Source organism: Zea mays, chromosome 2 (genome assembly GCF_902167145.1).
Source record: "Zea mays cultivar B73 chromosome 2, Zm-B73-REFERENCE-NAM-5.0, whole genome shotgun sequence".
In the NCBI taxonomy this organism is placed as follows: domain Eukaryota; kingdom Viridiplantae; phylum Streptophyta; class Magnoliopsida; order Poales; family Poaceae; genus Zea; species Zea mays.
Window position 1 is genome coordinate 1,594,038 of NC_050097.1, and position 18,354 is coordinate 1,612,391.

Consider the following 18,354-nt stretch of genomic DNA (forward strand, 5'->3'; position numbering starts at 1 on the left):
AATTACCTGCACCCATAACCTCCACTAAGCCCACCAAACAAATTACACACAGTCTTAACACACTATCAAAACCAACGGTTAAGACCGCCGAATAACTCGGTCTCTTGTCCACTCAAATCTAATGGACAGTATTGTCGGTACCCTGAATCAGGTGTACCCCTTACTACAGTATGAAAACACGGTGCCTGTGCAGCTATCTCTGGCCGCGTGGTGAACAGCGCCCGACTCCACCACGTGGGCGGTCCCAAGGACGCCACGTGACCAAAAGAGGTGATATACTCTAGGATGCCATCAGTGGGTCCAGACCTCCACGAGAGAGCACTGGACCCCTGTACACTCAACCCGGACCTCCGAGTACGGTTCGAGACTCCCAAGTAAGCAAGCCGGACCCCTTGGGTGGGGACCGAACCCCTATGAGTGAGGTCCGGACCACCTACAGCAAGGTCCCGGGACAAGGGATACCCTGGCCTATGTCAAGGACACGCAAGGGTCCGGTACTGACGCGTGTCCAGTCGTCGATCTGTGCGCTTCCGCTCTCTGCTCAGGCGGAGGCCCGGTGCTGCCACGTGGCCTATCGCCCGTGACGTAAGCCAGCGGACGGAGCCTGACGTAAGGTCTCTGGGTCGCATTGCCTCTGCATTTATTGCGGAAAAGACGTGTCGCCTGTCTATCCCGCTGACAGACGATGTGCCCCCTCAGCATTTAATGTGTCTTGTCCACTCCGCTGGCAGGCGGTGTCACACCCGGTTTTAGAAGGCAAACCGAATGCGAACCATGTACGTGCCAGGATCAGTTATTCACGTACACAGCAGTTACATAATATGGACATCATCACACAGTGCTCAAAATAGTATTAATAAGGGAAATAGTCGATTACATCATACGTCTGAGACGTCCATATAGTTCTTACAATAAATCAAAGTGCGGAAAAGAAACGTAGATAACGCGGCCTTCACAGGCAGCCGACTGGGGGTTGCCGCTAACCCACACCTAGAACTCGTCGTAATCTTGGAACTCCTGGAAGTCTCCTTCCACAGCTTCATCTTCTCCTGAGCAGTGGTTGCAATGCTGACAACCTGGGGGGGGTTTGGTGTGTAGAGCAAGGGTGAGTACACATCAACATACTCAGCAAGTATCCTGTTTGGCTGTAGTGGACTAGCTTTATGTGGGGATAAGTCAAGCAGTTGCTTTTAGTTGGTCAGATTATTATTTACTAGTAGAAAGCCAAGTTTTAGCATTACCCAAGTTATTAACCCGATGTATCCTTTCCAAACGGAAAGAATACCACTTACCAACACCATAATCATAACCGGAACCATCAATCTCATAACCATCTGTACCACAATGTCTCTGATCAAGTATCACTAATCTCTGGAGCTCCCTTGGCCGCTCATAACCGTGAGCACGGCTGATATATCAGTTTCATAACACTCTGCAGAGGTTGTGCACTTTACCCACAAGCCGTGATTCCCTCTCTGGCCCGGGCTTGCAAGACCCTTATTCACTCCCGAGGTGAATGGCCAGGGATTCACTACGAAGCCTTTACAAAGATTCCCCGGGGCTGTAGCCACCCGTTAGGTTTCCTAAATGCACCGCACTCCTCCCCAAGGGGCGAACCCAAACTTGGCAGAGCGAGCCGCATACACCGAGCCCCATTGACGGCACGACGGCTAAGTGAACTACACCCCGGATCCTCTAATTATTCAGCTAAGGGCACCCCATTCCACCCTCATGGTTGCACTGTTTTCCCGGGCGGTCATCCATAGAACAGGTCCTTACGGAGAGGCACTCGAGAAACCGCTCGAGTCCCCTTGAAAACCACAAGTATAATCATAAAGAAGAACGGGAAAACAGCGTATCATAGATAATCACATCATGTTCATTGATTAGAGTTGAGCAATAGCATCAGACTAAGTAGTAATAATCCGACCCAAATAGGTAAACAAGGACTTGGATAACAAAAGCTAGTCAATCCTTAGGTATAAATGTGTAAAGCGGGAGGTGAATTAAAGAATGAATAGGACAGAGATAGGTCAAAGGACACTTGCCTCCACCAACCGACTGCTGCTCAGGGGCTTCTCCTGCGAATTCCTCGGGCTCTTCGACCGGATCGTTCTCTATGCGAGCGCAAACATACATACATACATCCACATATTTAATACAAAAGAACAGTACACCATACAAGATAACAAATAAAGCGAATATGCATCAAGTATGACATTCGATAACGCATTTGTTATTGTTAGAAAGAAACGGGAAAGGTCTCGCAGGGGGTTAAATCTTATGCACTAATGACACAATTGGTTTTTAACAAAATAATTCTGTTATATATATTTATACATACTGATGGAAACCTAATCACTTTTAGTTGATCAACATTGCACAGGGTAAACAATTAACTACGTGAATCAATAACATAACGGAATTTTAAATTAAACTTCCTATTTTCCCATAGCATGAACAGTGATTAGTCTACTTAAAATACAGTAATTATGATCACAGAAAGTAAATAAAATAAAAAAAAATAAAAAAAACAGAGGGGGGGGCGGTTGAACCGGCCCTAGGGCGGTTGAACCGGCCCTAGGCGGGGCGCGGGCGGGGCTGGCCGGGCGGCTGAGCCGCTGCGCCGGCCGGTTGAACCGGCGGCCAGGCGGGCGCGGGGGGGGTCGGGCTGGGCGGCCGAGCGGCCGAGCCGGCCGAGCCGGCCGAGCCGGCCATGGGGCGCGCGCGGGGGGGGGGGGGGGGGGGGGGCCGGGGGCGCAGCCAAGGGGCCGAGCGGGCGGGGTGGGGCGGGCGGCCGAACCGGCCATGGGGCCGAGCGGCGAGAGGAAGGGGAGGGAGGAGAGGGGAAGGGAGGAGAGAGGGAGGAGGGGGGGGGGGCGCTCACCGGCGTTGGGGATCGACGGCGAGGGGCGGCCGGCGGCAGGGGGCGGCGCGGCGACCTAGGGCAGGGGGCGGGTAGGGGGTAGGGGCGGCGGCCTAGGTGGGGAGGGAGAAAATGAGGGGGGAGAGGGAGAGGGTTAGGGGATAAGGGAAAGAGGGGGGGGGGGCGGCTGGGCCTATTGGGCCCAAGGGGGGGGGCGCCAGGGGGCGGCTGGGCCGGCCGGGGTCGGCCCAGGGCGCGGGAGAGAGAGAGAGGGGAGAGAGAAAGAGAGAGAGAAGAGAAAGAAAGATCTTCTCCTCATTTTCGAAATCCGATCTTTCTACATGAATGCAATTGCGCTTTCAAAGCAATCAAAAGAAATGCAAGGTTCGGCATGGTGCATCGAACAACATAAAGTATTTAGGGTTTTTCCTACACGGGAGATCCAAACCGAATCCCGCTAAACTTTGGAAAATGTCAAGGTTTAGCGAGGGGAAAAAGAAAAGGAAAAGGTAACGCCCGAATTTTGGCGAGTAAAGAAAAGAAAAAATTCAACTGCAAAATTCGGGGCGTTACAAACCTATCCCCCTTAAAAGAATCTCGCCCTCGAGATTCAGGGCTGGCTAGCAAAGAGCTCCGGGTACTTGGCCATCAGATCATCTTCACGCTCCCAGGTTGCTTCTTCCTCAGAGTGGTGACTCCATCTGACTTTGCACATTCTGACGGTCTTCCTTCGGGTGACTCTATCTGCAACCTCAAGGATCTGAGCTGGCTTCTCAACGTAGGTCAAGTCCTCCTGGACCTCAAGACCTTCCACTGGCAACTGCTCTTCTGGCACACGCAAGCACTTCTTCAACTGAGACACATGAAAGACATCATGCACAGCAGACAAATTCTCTGGCAAACTGAGCTGATAGGCCACTTCTCCACGTCTTGCAAGAATCTGATACGGACCAATGTAGCGGGGTGCCAGCTTGCCTCTGACTCCGAATCTTCTGACTCCTCTGATCGGTGACACTTTCAGATAGACAAAGTCTCCGACTTCGAAGCTCAGCTCTCTTCTTCTTGTGTCTGCATAGCTTCGCTGCCTCGATTGCGCTATCTTCAGATTCTCTCGGACCATCTTGATGTTCTCTTCGGCTTCAAGCAAAATGTCTGGCCCAAACACTTGCTTTTCTCCAGGCTGATCCCATTGCAACGGAGTTCTGCAACTCCTTCCATACAGCGCTTGAAACGGTGACATCTTCAAACTGGCCTGATAACTGTTGTTATAGGAAAACTCCGCATAAGGCAATCGCTTGTCCCATCCGGACTGATCTTGCAACGCACAGGCTCTCAACATATCTTCAAGAATTTGATTGGTCCTTTCAGTCTGACCATCTGTCTGCGGGTGATAGGCTGAACTGAAATTCAGATGCGTGCCCAAGGCTTCATGCAACTGCTGCCAGAAATGAGAGGTGAACTGCGTTCCTCTGTCTGACACTATCTTCTTTGGCACACCATGAAGACAAACGATCCGAGACATATACAATTCTGCCAATACTGCACTGTTGTGGTTGGTCTTGACAGGTATGAAGTGGGCTGACTTGGTCAAGCGATCCACTACTACCCAAATGGAATCGTAGCCGGCTCGAGTGCGAGGCAATCCGACTATGAAATCCATACCAATTTCATCCCATTTCCACTGAGGGATCTGCAACGGTTGCAACAATCCAGCTGGTCTCTGGTGTTCTGCCTTAATTCTTCGACGACTATCGCACATAGCCACATGCTCTGCGATTTCTCTTTTCATTCCGTACCACCAGAATTTCTTCTTCAGATCCTGATACATCTTCTCACTACCAGGGTGAATCGAATAAGCTGTCTCATGAGCTTCCTTAAGAATCAACTCCCGAATAGACTGGACATTGGGAACACACAAGCGGTCTTTGAACCATATCACGCCTTCTGCATCTTCTCGAAAATCTTTGCCTTTGCCATCTAGAATCAATCGCCGAATCTCACTGATCTTCTCATCACTCTTCTGCGCTTCTTTGATTTCGCGCTCCAAGGTAGGTTCCAATTCAACTGTGACTCCTCGCGAATTGTTCAGAAATCCGAGACTCAACCTGTCAAACTCCTTGGCCAACTCATAAGGCATCGGGCGAGCGACCATCAGATTAACTTGACTCTTTCTGCTCAAAGCATCTGCCACTACGTTTGCTTTTCCTGGATGGTAATGAATCTCCAACTCATAGTCTTTGATCAATTCTAACCATCTTCGTTGCCTCATGTTCAATTCTGACTGAGTGAATATGTACTTCAGACTCTTGTGGTCTGTGTAAACATCGCATTTCTGTCCATACAGATAGTGCCTCCATGTCTTCAGTGCGTGAACCACTGCTGCCAACTCTAGATCATGGATTGGGTAGTTCTTCTCATGAACCTTCAGCTGTCGGGACGAGTAAGCCACAACTCTTCCCTCTTGCATCAACACACATCCCAAACCTGTGTAACAAGCATCGCAATACACCGAGAAGGGCTTGTGCACATCAGGCAAGACTAGGACGGGCGCTGTAGTCAACTTCTCTTTCAGCGCTTCAAAGGCCTCTTGGCATTTCTGGGTCCACTTGAACTCAACCTTGTTGCCTAGCAACGCTGTCATTGGCTTCGCAATCTTCGAAAACCCTTCAATGAATCGCCGATAATATCCGGCCATTCCAATGAAGCTCTTGATTCCTCGAGCATCCGTTGGCGCTTTCCAGTTTAGAATGTCTGCCACTTTCTTCGGATCCACAGCCAATCCTTCTTTGTTGATTATGTGACCCAAGAACAGGACTTCACTGATCCAGAACTCACACTTGCTCAACTTTGCATACAGCTGGTGCTCTCGCAATCTTTGCAATACCATCCTCAAATGTTCTGCATGCTCTTCTTCGCTTTGAGAATAAACCAGAATATCATCAATGAATACCACCACAAACTTATCAAGGTAATCCATGAATACACTGTTCATCAAATTCATGAAGAATGCTGGCGCATTGGTCAAACCAAAAGACATCACTGTGAACTCATATAAACCATACTTGGTAATGAATGCCGTCTTCGGAATGTCCGAAGGTCGGATCCTGAGCTGATGATAACCTGACCTCAGATCGATCTTGGAGAACACACTGGCTCCTCTCAACTGGTCGAACAGATCTTCTATTCTGGGCAAGGGATACTTGTTCTTGATCGTGACCTCATTCAAAGCTCGATAATCGATACACATCCTTTTGGTGCCATCTTTCTTTTCCACAAATAGGACAGGGGCGGCCCAAGGCGAGGTGCTTGGCCGGATGTAACCTTTCTCTGACAGCTCATCAATCTGCTTCTTAAGCTCAACCAACTCTGGTCCGGATATTCTGTAAGCTCTCTTAGAGATGGGGGCGGTTCCAGGAAGAAGCTCTATAGCAAATTCAACTTTCCGCTCTGGTGGCATACCCGGTAAATCCTTTGGAAACACATCTGGGAATTCAGACACAACCTTGATACTCTCAATTGGGTCTGCTTCACTGCTATCGACAGCCATCTGATAACAACTTCCTTTCTTTGGCTCGGGCGGGACTAACTCGGTCACCACTTCCTCTCCTAGTGGGGACACCAACTTGATTGTCCTTTTATCACAGCTGATAACTGCCTGATACTTATCTAACCAATTCATCCCTAGGATGACATCTATTCCCTGAGTACCCATTACTATAAGGTTGGCGGGAAATGCTATCCCCCTTATTTCCACACTTACATTTAAACAAATGCTATCAGCTCGAATTCTACCACCGGCTGAGTCAATTTGAATGGGGGTTAACATGGTAGTAGTTGGAAGATTATGTGCTTCTACCCATGATGCAGTAATGAAAGAATGTGTTGCTCCAGTATCAAATAACACTTCTGCAATATGGGAATCGACTGGGAACATACCTACTATCATGTCGGGGGTCTCCTGAACTGCTTCAGCTTCCAAATGGTTCAGTCTTCCATGATTATAGCGCGGCTGAGAGCGATTGCCTGCTCCAGGCTGAGACACATTCTGCTTTGCTGGGGCATTGGGGCCTGACTGCTGCTGGGCTGCCTTCTTCGGACATTGCATCACCCAGTGGCCTTGCTCTCCACAGTGGAAACATGCCCTGTTTCCAACCTGAGCTGGTGCTGCCTGACTGTTCTGCTGATTTGCTGGGGCAGGAAGACGAGGTGCTTGCTGATTCTGCTTTTGAAACTGACCTCCTGACTGATTGCTCTGACGGTTCTGGTACTGATTCTGAGGATACTGCCTTTGGAACTGCTGATACTGCTGACGCTGCTGATGCTGCTGAGGTGGACGCTGGTTCTGCCTGAACTGCTGAGGTTGATTGCCTGAGAAACGAGGACGGCTGCTGCTTCCAGGCTGGGGTCCACTGATCTTGCGCTTACGATCTTACATCTCCTTACGCTTCCTTTCTGTCATGATTGCTCTGTCAATCAGGTGCTGGAATGTCGGGAATGTGTGATTCATCAGCTGATACTGCAGAGGGTCAACCAAGCCTCTCAGGAAACGGTATTGTCGCTTGGCGTCGGTGTTGACATCTTCAGGAGCATAGCGAGACAATTGCAGAAACCTGTCTCGATACTCACTGACAGACGATGACCCTTGCTTGAGGGCCAGGAACTCCTCCTTCTTCACTGTCATCAGACCTGCAGGGACATGGTACTGACGAAAGCTACCTCTGAATTCTTCCCAGGTGATGGTGTCGGGGTTGGCATGGGTGGCGAGGTAAGACTCCCACCATGATTGGGCTGCTCCTCTCAACAGACGGGGACCATACAAGACTTTCTCCCGGTCATCGCACTGAGCGGTATGCAACTCCCGCTCCACGGTGCGCAGCCAATCTTCAGCATCCATGGGGTCAGAAGAGTGAGCGAACGTTGGTGGATGACCTCTCATGAATTCAGCACGCTTGTCTCTAGGCATCTGAGGCTGGGGTGGTGCTTGCTGCTGTTGCTGCTGCTGCTGCTGCTGAATGGCGGCCAAAGTCTGACCGATGGCTTGAACTGCCTGAGTCTGCATCAGAAACATCTGCTCGATCGACATCGGGGGCGGGGGCGGCAGATGCTGCTGCTGGGGCACCTCATCCTGCGGAGCGGCTCGCTCCTGCTGAGCACACCTTCCTCCTCTACGCCTGTTCTCTGACATCTGCAGAACGCAACCACACATCAGAACTGATCTGACAAATCTTGCAGCATAAGAAAAGAGTATAGAATTCTCCAACAGCACTGAACAGATGAGCATCTTCACTGATCTCCAACACAGACCACACAGCTTCTCAGATAAAGAGGAAAGGAGAATAATGGGTTTCCCAACTATATAACTAACTTTATTGACATAGTATGTAAACCAAAATGCAGGGGATATCCACACTCTGGTGACAATCATTACAAAGATCCAAACCAAACATAGTTCATCATGACAAACATAAATGCACAGGATATAGCAAACTACCCTGTCTAACTAAAACTAACTAAGACCGAGACTAACGCTAAGACTGAAGCTTCCATGTATATATTTATTTCGTATTAATTACAAGATCCAACTCTAACGATCTATGGTTCTAGGTTTATCTTGGTCTTGCAGGCGGGATTGCCATAAGACTGGTGTCCACGCTGAGGTGAGCGGTACGGGTGCTGAGTCCCAACGGGAGCGGGGGAACCACCGTCCAGATAACGACGTTCCGCGCGCTCAGCCCGCAGCAGGGCGATCTCAGCACGAGCCCTACTCAGCTCGTCTAGTGCATGGTCCAGCTCCGTGTTTAGCACGGCGGCTAGGTTGACTGTGCTGCTCAACCTAGGATTGCCCTCACCGACAGGTGAGACAATCACGCCTCCTGTGCTGCCAGATGAACGGCGGGGGTAATACTTCAGGTCAAGACCGTCAGCTGCCCCACCGAAAACCGAGCAGTAGTGCGAAAGCGCACGCCGTGCAGCATCTTGCATGGCTGCCTCAGCTGAGTCCCGCTCAGAGATAGAATAGTGCTCTGAACAGGCCTCTGCACCCTGGAGACTGTCCTCCGGGCAGCGCACCAAGCAAGTCGCCTCCCAGCGGTCCGGGTAGACCCCGCGACTATGCTGGTAGACCACACAGCGATACTCGACGGACCAAGTATGCCGGTCAAATGCCCGACGTAGCAGGGTGTCGAGCGCATCATGGAAGTGACACCCGCGAGCAGCGTCGCGAGTGATGGGTCGAGCAACCCATCCTTCCGGCTCAGGGTTAGCAGAGAAGTCGGTGTCGTGGCTCGAGCTGTCGTCGCCATCTCCGTCGTCTGGGTCTCCTCCGGCAGCTACTCCAGAAGCTGGGGCGCCCAGTGGTGGTGCAGGGGGCGGCTCCAGAGGAAGCACAGGGGAGCAGCTCCTCACAGACTCTATCTCCTGGTGGAGCGAGAAGGAAGAGCTCTGCTGCTCCTGTCGTCGACGCTCCTGCTCCTCACGCAGGCGGTGGTGTAGTCTCTCCAAGTGGCTGGACTGTCCGGCCACGGGACGGCGAAGCGGACGCTCAGCAAGGCGGGAGGGTAAGAAGGGGATGACTGACTTTCGTGCAGTGTGTCTAAGTCGAGCCATCTACAAAAGACATCGCAAGCAAAAGGGTGAGAACAGAATTAATATGACCAGCAAGTAATGAATCATAAATAGATGAAGGATTGGAGTAGAACATAATTTTCAGCAAGGTATAATATATAGTAGAACATAGGTTTGGTCAGTAGGACCAACTTTTGAAGAGATATCAAAGTCAAGGTAGGGACAGAGGTCTATAGTCCTTAGAACGACCATTCTACTCTAGGTTAGCGGTCCTACAGTCAGCACGACTTTGATACCACTTATGTCACACCCGGTTTTAGAAGGCAAACCGAATGCGAACCATGTACGTGCCAGGATCAGTTATTCACGTACACAGCAGTTACATAATATGGACATCATCACACAGTGCTCAAAATAGTATTAATAAGGGAAATAGTCGATTACATCATACGTCTGAGACGTCCATATAGTTCTTACAATAAATCAAAGTGCGGAAAAGAAACGTAGATAACGCGGCCTTCACAGGCAGCCGACTGGGGGTTGCCGCTAACCCACACCTAGAACTCGTCGTAATCTTGGAACTCCTGGAAGTCTCCTTCCACAGCTTCATCTTCTCCTGAGCAGTGGTTGCAATGCTGACAACCTGGGGGGGGGGGGTTTGGTGTGTAGAGCAAGGGTGAGTACACATCAACATACTCAGCAAGTATCCTGTTTGGCTGTAGTGGACTAGCTTTATGTGGGGATAAGTCAAGCAGTTGCTTTTAGTTGGTCAGATTATTATTTACTAGTAGAAAGCCAAGTTTTAGCATTACCCAAGTTATTAACCCGATGTATCCTTTCCAAACGGAAAGAATACCACTTACCAACACCATAATCATAACCGGAACCATCAATCTCATAACCATCTGTACCACAATGTCTCTGATCAAGTATCACTAATCTCTGGAGCTCCCTTGGCCGCTCATAACCGTGAGCACGGCTGATATATCAGTTTCATAACACTCTGCAGAGGTTGTGCACTTTACCCACAAGCCGTGATTCCCTCTCTGGCCCGGGCTTGCAAGACCCTTATTCACTCCCGAGGTGAATGGCCAGGGATTCACTACGAAGCCTTTACAAAGATTCCCCGGGGCTGTAGCCACCCGTTAGGTTTCCTAAATGCACCGCACTCCTCCCCAAGGGGCGAACCCAAACTTGGCAGAGCGAGCCGCATACACCGAGCCCCATTGACGGCACGACGGCTAAGTGAACTACACCCCGGATCCTCTAATTATTCAGCTAAGGGCACCCCATTCCACCCTCATGGTTGCACTGTTTTCCCGGGCGGTCATCCATAGAACAGGTCCTTACGGAGAGGCACTCGAGAAACCGCTCGAGTCCCCTTGAAAACCACAAGTATAATCATAAAGAAGAACGGGAAAACAGCGTATCATAGATAATCACATCATGTTCATTGATTAGAGTTGAGCAATAGCATCAGACTAAGTAGTAATAATCCGACCCAAATAGGTAAACAAGGACTTGGATAACAAAAGCTAGTCAATCCTTAGGTATAAATGTGTAAAGCGGGAGGTGAATTAAAGAATGAATAGGACAGAGATAGGTCAAAGGACACTTGCCTCCACCAACCGACTGCTGCTCAGGGGCTTCTCCTGCGAATTCCTCGGGCTCTTCGACCGGATCGTTCTCTATGCGAGCGCAAACATACATACATACATCCACATATTTAATACAAAAGAACAGTACACCATACAAGATAACAAATAAAGCGAATATGCATCAAGTATGACATTCGATAACGCATTTGTTATTGTTAGAAAGAAACGGGAAAGGTCTCGCAGGGGGTTAAATCTTATGCACTAATGACACAATTGGTTTTTAACAAAATAATTCTGTTATATATATTTATACATACTGATGGAAACCTAATCACTTTTAGTTGATCAACATTGCACAGGGTAAACAATTAACTACGTGAATCAATAACATAACGGAATTTTAAATTAAACTTCCTATTTTCCCATAGCATGAACAGTGATTAGTCTACTTAAAATACAGTAATTATGATCACAGAAAGTAAATAAAATAAAAAAAAAATAAAAAAAACAGAGGGGGGGCGGTTGAACCGGCCCTAGGGCGGTTGAACCGGCCCTAGGCGGGGCGCGGGCGGGGCTGGCCGGGCGGCTGAGCCGCTGCGCCGGCCGGTTGAACCGGCGGCCAGGCGGGCGCGGGGGGGGGTCGGGCTGGGCGGCCGAGCGGCCGAGCCGGCCGAGCCGGCCGAGCCGGCCATGGGGCGCGCGCGGGGGGGGGGGGCCGGGGGCGCAGCCAAGGGGCCGAGCGGGCGGGGTGGGGCGGGCGGCCGAACCGGCCATGGGGCCGAGCGGCGAGAGGAAGGGGAGGGAGGAGAGGGGAAGGGAGGAGAGAGGGAGGAGGGGGGGGGGGGCGCTCACCGGCGTTGGGGATCGACGGCGAGGGGCGGCCGGCGGCAGGGGGCGGCGCGGCGACCTAGGGCAGGGGGCGGGTAGGGGGTAGGGGCGGCGGCCTAGGTGGGGAGGGAGAAAATGAGGGGGGAGAGGGAGAGGGTTAGGGGATAAGGGAAAGAGGGGGGGGGGCGGCTGGGCCTATTGGGCCCAAGGGGGGGGCGCCAGGGGGCGGCTGGGCCGGCCGGGGTCGGCCCAGGGCGCGGGAGAGAGAGAGAGAGAGGGGAGAGAGAAAGAGAGAGAGAAGAGAAAGAAAGATCTTCTCCTCATTTTCGAAATCCGATCTTTCTACATGAATGCAATTGCGCTTTCAAAGCAATCAAAAGAAATGCAAGGTTCGGCATGGTGCATCGAACAACATAAAGTATTTAGGGTTTTTCCTACACGGGAGATCCAAACCGAATCCCGCTAAACTTTGGAAAATGTCAAGGTTTAGCGAGGGGAAAAAGAAAAGGAAAAGGTAACGCCCGAATTTTGGCGAGTAAAGAAAAGAAAAAATTCAACTGCAAAATTCGGGGCGTTACAGGCGGCATACTTGTCCAGTCGATTGTCAAACAATATGCACATGCTACGAGGTGCACTGTGTCCATCACCACTTATACGTTGCTAGTGAAGCTTCCCCTGCACGTCGATACTACGCAGATCTCGGATGTCAGGGCACAAGAAGATTGCTCCAACAACGAACATTAGTTGCTCCAAGTATTACATCTGTTATGTTCCTGGGCCCACATGTCTGGGCTTAGTACCCTTGTATGTGCCCCCCTTAGCTATAAAAGGGGAGGCATGCAGAAAGGCTCACTCAAGCACACTTAGACACTCACAAGTTCATACAAGCTCAATACATTACACAGTGGAGTAGAGTGTTACGCTCTGGCGGTCCGAACCACTCTAAACCCTTGTGTGTTCTTGTGTCCTCCCTATTTTCCAACTAACAAGCAAAACACTTAGGCCCCTCCTCATCTAAGGATTTAGGACGGGTGCATTCCGCCACCCGGCCAGAGATTTCCTCTCTGACAAGTATTATTTGGACTATCCCTCATCTCTTCCCCCTCCCTCCCTTCCTCCCCCACGACCAACCGACCCTTCCCTCTCCCCTCGTTCACACTGCCACCGCTGTCGACCCCTCCTATTCCTGAGATTGTAGCGTTAGCATGAGCCATACGCTAGTTAACATCTAAACATTCGATGTGATATGGACTAAACTTTAGTTAGGTGGAACCAAACACCTCTTTAGCATTCAAACACTCGATGTTATGGTACTAAATTTAGTCATTTGAATTCAAACGACACCTAAAAAATAATAACTAAACAATAATATGTGCTTAACAAAGTCCGATGGATACTTTCTACGGGTTTGTTTTGTCATATATTAAGAGCAAATTTGTTGTTAGTAGCTAATTGCCGTAACAATTATGTATGTATATGTTTGATATGTGGAAGTCAAATTAGCCCCTCCTAAAAGTCGCCCCTAGCTAAAAAAATATCGTATGGCATTATTAACTAAAAATCACGTCTTAGACCATCTACAACATATCTTCTATCCAATCCTTTGTTTTAAACTTCACTATCTAAACAGTATCATTTACAGTGACATATCCTCTATTTTACATGATCTATCGAAAACAATTTTAGGAACCGTTCCGTATGTCATGCCTTTTTTTTGTGCACCTTGACTATTTATCGAAGACAATCTTAGGGACTGTTTTGTATGTCATGTCATTTTTTTTGCACTTTGTTTGTTATAGCTACGTCATACCATATTTTGTAAGCATATTGTCTCACATGTCATACAATAATTTTATTAAAATATTATAAATACAGCTTTATTTCTCCTCGCCGCGCTTTCTTTAGCTGCCACGGCATATGCAAAGTTAGACGTGACAAATTTAGACAGGCCCTTCCCTATTTTACGCAATCATAACACATCATTACCGGTGTTTAACGTCAAGTCGTGGCAGGAATCTCGCTCCATCCACGTCTAAAACAATCAAAACAAACGATGAAACCAAACACAAACACGTACATCCTCCCGTAGATGCCTAGCAGAGATCACCAACCCATGCGGTGCAGGACGTGACGGCGATGGCGAGGCGGCAGCTGTGCCGGACCAAGCGTACCAACCGTCCCCGTCGGCCGTCGGGAACTCCCCACCCCCGCATTTTCTCCGCGTTTTGTCAACGTCACGCCTCGCCCGCCGTCCTTTCCTCTCCCACTCCCACCCCCACCCCGCTATCTCCCACTCTTTCTCTGCACGGCGGGGCTCCACTCGTCCGCCACTCCACCGCTTCTACAAGATCCTACACCACGTCAAACCAGACCCAGCCGCGGAGAAAGCTAGCTGTAGCTACCTACCCGGTCCGGTCTCCGCTTCTCCCGCACGCGCAGCCTGCTGCATCCTCCTTCCTGCGACCGCCCGCTTCGTTCGCGGAACATAAAGGTGAGCCGGACCGGACCGGCGACCCAGCCGAGAGGGAGCAAGAGGTGCTGAGCTATCGGCGCCGCAGGTCTTGCTCCGGTCAGCCACGGCGGCATCGGCATCGGCATGGCGGGGCGGATGGTGCGGAGCTGCGTGCAGACGGCGCTCAAGGCGGCCAACTCCGTCGTGGGGCTCGCCGGCATGGCCGTCATCCTCTACGCGCTCTGGATGCTCCGCGCATGGTACAGGGAGATCGCCGGCCTCGGCCAACGCCCCCCGGCCCCCTGGTCAGCAACCGCTTCCCCCCTCATCCTCCTTCCAGCCTACCAGTAGATCTCGGCCACCGTTTCTGTTCTTGATCCGCAGCGAGCTACGAGGCAAGCTCCTAGATTTGCACTTCTCTTTGCTCGCCCCTTCGCTGTTCTTGATTTCTTTTATCCCCACCACGTCCCTCGCTCGGAGAAATGCGTTCGCTTTCAGCCCGAATTCGCAGCCAACTGTTTCATTCATCACACCTTTTTCATTAGACTAGACTGTAGTTCCGCGACCAATTCACGATGCCGTGCAGGAACGGGAGATTATTACACAGCTGTGGCGCACAAAACGAAGCTACCCAGCCACCGCCGAAAGCGCTTTTGAATTTTCCTGTGGCAGTTAAAGGTTGCTCCTTTGGGATGGGGGTGATGGGCACGGCAGATTTGGCTACAGTTAGTGACGCATGACAGGGAAGAAGCCACCATCCTATGAATCCCTCTAGTGGACGCTAGTGCTATTCGGTGGGCACGGCCGGTGATCGGCTTCCGTGTTGCTGCTTTGGACTTGTACACCAGAGGAGATCTTGGTGGCGGCTGCAATGTGGCGTCAGATCGGGACGCATGATATGATGCAATGGTCGGCCTAACTCGAAAGTAGATCCGCGGTTAGTTGATTGGTGGGGGCAAGAGCACTGATGAAGGATATACAAAACAATGACGATGCTGATGTTAAACCGCCAAACAGTGAGCATGTTTAGCCGTCGCTTTCCTCATCCTAACAACTGTAGTATATTAATACTGATTTCCTCATCCTAACAACTATAGTTATTAATCAAATGGGCCAAGCGTCCATGCTTTTGCTGCCACCATTACTAATGATATTGCTGCGTGGAACCGACACTTTAAACACTTCAAGAATAGTTCTCCCTCCGTTCTTTTTTATTTATCGTGTTTTAGTTTAAAAATAAACTAGCGGACTACAAATATTTGAGAACATAAGTAGCAGTTAAATATGATTTATTTTTAATAAAAATTTGAGGACCATGTCAAAAAAATTACGCCTTCCAATATTTCGGAGTATATACTGTCGGACTGGTGGTTTCACTGAGAAAGCATTACTGGTCGTGCAGGTTCATCTACACATTTCTTGGCCTGGGGATCTTTCTCTGCATACTGACTTGCTCTGGGCATATTGCTGCTGAAACTGCAAATGGTCACTGCCTCTACTGTGTATCCTTTTAGTTAGTAGGTACATAGTAGATTTAAATGTTGTTCCATATACCAGCCTCCATTGGTTGTGTTTGATTGCTGACTACCTATGCTAAATCACATGGAGTTACATGTTATCCAGCTGCCATCACCTGGGTTTTTTGCTTGTTGGCTACATATAGTGAATGAGTGGTTAGCAGCTTCTGCTGGTTCATCCAAGGTTTTCAGCTAGGTGCAGAAACCACATCTTTTTTCTAGGTTATATAATTATCTGTACATGAGATGCCAAAAAGAACTGATCTGAGAGTGAGAGTGCTGGCCTCGAATTGCAGTTACATTCTTTAAGCTCTGTAATGTTTAGTGCAGTGCGACCTCCCAGTGATATTGCCCTTCTTTTTCCTTAACCCACATGTAGTACATGACCATCGTATTTATGCTTATTATACTGGAAGGCGCAATCACTTTGGATGTATTTCTGAATAGCAACTGGGAAGAGGTAAGGAGCTCAGCTGTGAACTTTGATACTTTATGAAAATTTTCCCTTATATCTGCTATTTTATGACCTGACCCATCAGGCAAGTTTGATACTTCATAATTTTGAAAAAACTTCAGGGTTTCCCTCCTGACCCATCAGGCAAGTTTGGGGATTTCAAGCACTTTGTGAGATCCAATTCCGAGATATGTGAATGGGTAGGCCTCTCAGTGGTGGCTGCTCAGGTTAGATTCACCTTGACTGCAGTAAAAATGAACCGTTCATTATCGTATAATTCTACCTTGCATATGACTAGTAAATACTGTACAAGTTCTTGTGGGTGGTGATAGAAGACACTGGTATGCGCAGCTTATTGTGGTGGGTTTGAACATTCTGCCACTGTAGAATGCTTAGAAACTGTACTTTCTGAAGAGAAACTAAATCAGATGCTGGCATCCTGTTTTGTTTCGGAGGAACGCAAATGTTGCTTGACCTTATTCTTATGTTAAACTTGCCTAGCTGCACCACCGAAACTGTACTTTCTGAAGAGAAACTAAACCCTTTGAGCACGAGTGATCCGGTGCTAACGAATTCAGTTCTCCAGGTGCTATCAATCGTTCTTGGGATGGTGCTCAGGACCCTTGGGCCTGACCGTGAGACCGACTATGACAGTGAAGACGACACAGCCGTGCCCGCAAGGCTGCCTCTCCTGAGAAACCAGTCCCAGCATGGATCTTGGGACTACGCTGAAGCTACCACGTCTCGTCAGGGACTTCCGTTATTACATTCTAAATGTGTTCAGCGTTAATAAAAGCCTTGCGACGTTCCATTGCAGGTGAAGAACAACAGACCCTTCAGGATGGTCATAGATTATATCTTTTTCTTCTTCTTATATGGAGAGAGTATTCCTATGTTAGAATAGCAGAAGCAGCAGCAGCAGCAGCGGTAGAGTAGTTCTGAAACCTGGACGCCAATCAGCATGCTCAGATATTTGAGTAGCATGTGAACTGACCCTTATAACCCCGCATACTGGGGAAGGAAGAGATGAGGTCACGATTGGTGCCTTCACTGACCAAAGACAGAGATGTTTGTTCTTTCCCTTGTTGTTTATCCATCAGCTGCACCATCCATTTTAATCTGCTTGTTTGCTGCCAGATTTCCTTCCTATTCGCATCACCTGTCAACAGCCTTGCCTTTCATCACTCCGGCGGTGGTAAGCAAGGAATGAAAGCAACCCGACGCTGAAACTACAGAGCATTTCATTTCAAGCTTCAAACTGAACCCAATACATACATGCACGACATGGTGGTGGTGCTCCCATCCACATAAACCTTGTAGATTAGGATCATGAGCAGCCCCAGCGCGTCGGCCAGGCTGCACGAGGAAGAGGAACATGCGCATCTCGAGAAATCCGCTGCCCTGTCCACTTGTTTCAGCAGTCATCAGGCACGCGTCGGGCTCGGGCAGCCATCCACACGAGCACGGCAAGGCAACTTGATGTGGCTCAGGAAGAATCAGCTGGGAGCGGGACGGCACTCACAGGGTGTTGGCGTGCTGGATGTCAGCCTCAAGAACCTTGAACGACGACTTGCGCATGGAGCAGGCGACCATCTCCTCCTCCTCCTCGCCGCTTCAGGCTTCAGCGATCGCCACAGCCACACGCCCACACCACCACCCGCCGGATGGCGACAGGGCTCGCTCCACTCCCACCCACGCCCTTTGGCCTTTTGACCTTTTGGCTCCGCTCCGCTCCGCACCACCACCTGGCGGCTGGAGAGACAGCGTGCACGGTGGCGACCGTCGAGCACGGGTTCCCTGCTTTCCCGCAAGGAAACCGGGAGACAGAAATGTCGGTGAGGAGCACCGAACGGAACGGAGCGTCTAGGCGTTGACCGAACGGAACGGGACTGGTCGGTGCCGTTCATCCCGCCGCCCGCGAGCCTCCACCGCAGCCGCAGTCAGCACACGAGAAACCACCGCGTCATTGCTCGCTACAAATATATTCTACCTTTATAACTAACTGTTGTTACCTAATTCCTATTCAAGATATTGATGCGGGTCTAGTTTTGGAGAACTCTCTTTTTGTTGTTGCA

At 49.9% G+C, this 18,354-nt stretch overlaps 1 protein-coding gene across 2 annotated transcripts; it reads left to right on the forward strand.

The window, feature by feature from the left end:
* Positions 1-14,117: 14,117 nt before the first annotated feature.
* LOC100192904 (Tetraspanin-19) lies at positions 14,118-17,397 on the forward strand. Of its 2 annotated transcripts, XM_023301427.2 has the most exons (6): positions 14,118-14,347; positions 14,415-14,613; positions 15,711-15,810; positions 16,205-16,285; positions 16,402-16,506; positions 16,866-17,397. In XM_023301427.2, the coding sequence occupies exons 2-6, from the start codon at positions 14,453-14,455 to the stop codon at positions 17,067-17,069; spliced, it is 651 nt and encodes a 216-aa protein (XP_023157195.2). In that variant the 5' UTR covers positions 14,118-14,347; positions 14,415-14,452; the 3' UTR covers positions 17,070-17,397. The 2 variants fall into 2 exon arrangements, with proteins under 2 accessions (XP_023157195.2, NP_001131563.1); NM_001138091.2 differs by having other exon boundaries at positions 14,137-14,613; positions 16,866-17,395.
* Positions 17,398-18,354: the final 957 nt, after the last annotated feature.

What these genes read in the sequence shown, in the direction of transcription:
- LOC100192904 (XM_023301427.2), top strand. Translation starts at nt 14,453, where the DNA reads ATGGCGGGGCGGATGGTGCGGAGCTGCGTGCAGACGGCGCTCAAGGCG. An exon ending in ATGGTCACTGCCTCTACTGT is followed by an intron (nt 15,811 to 16,204) that starts GTATCCTTTTAG and finishes ACCCACATGTAG; the next exon opens with TACATGACCATCGTATTTAT. An exon ending in TGAATAGCAACTGGGAAGAG is followed by an intron (nt 16,286 to 16,401) that starts GTAAGGAGCTCA and finishes AAAAAACTTCAG; the next exon opens with GGTTTCCCTCCTGACCCATC.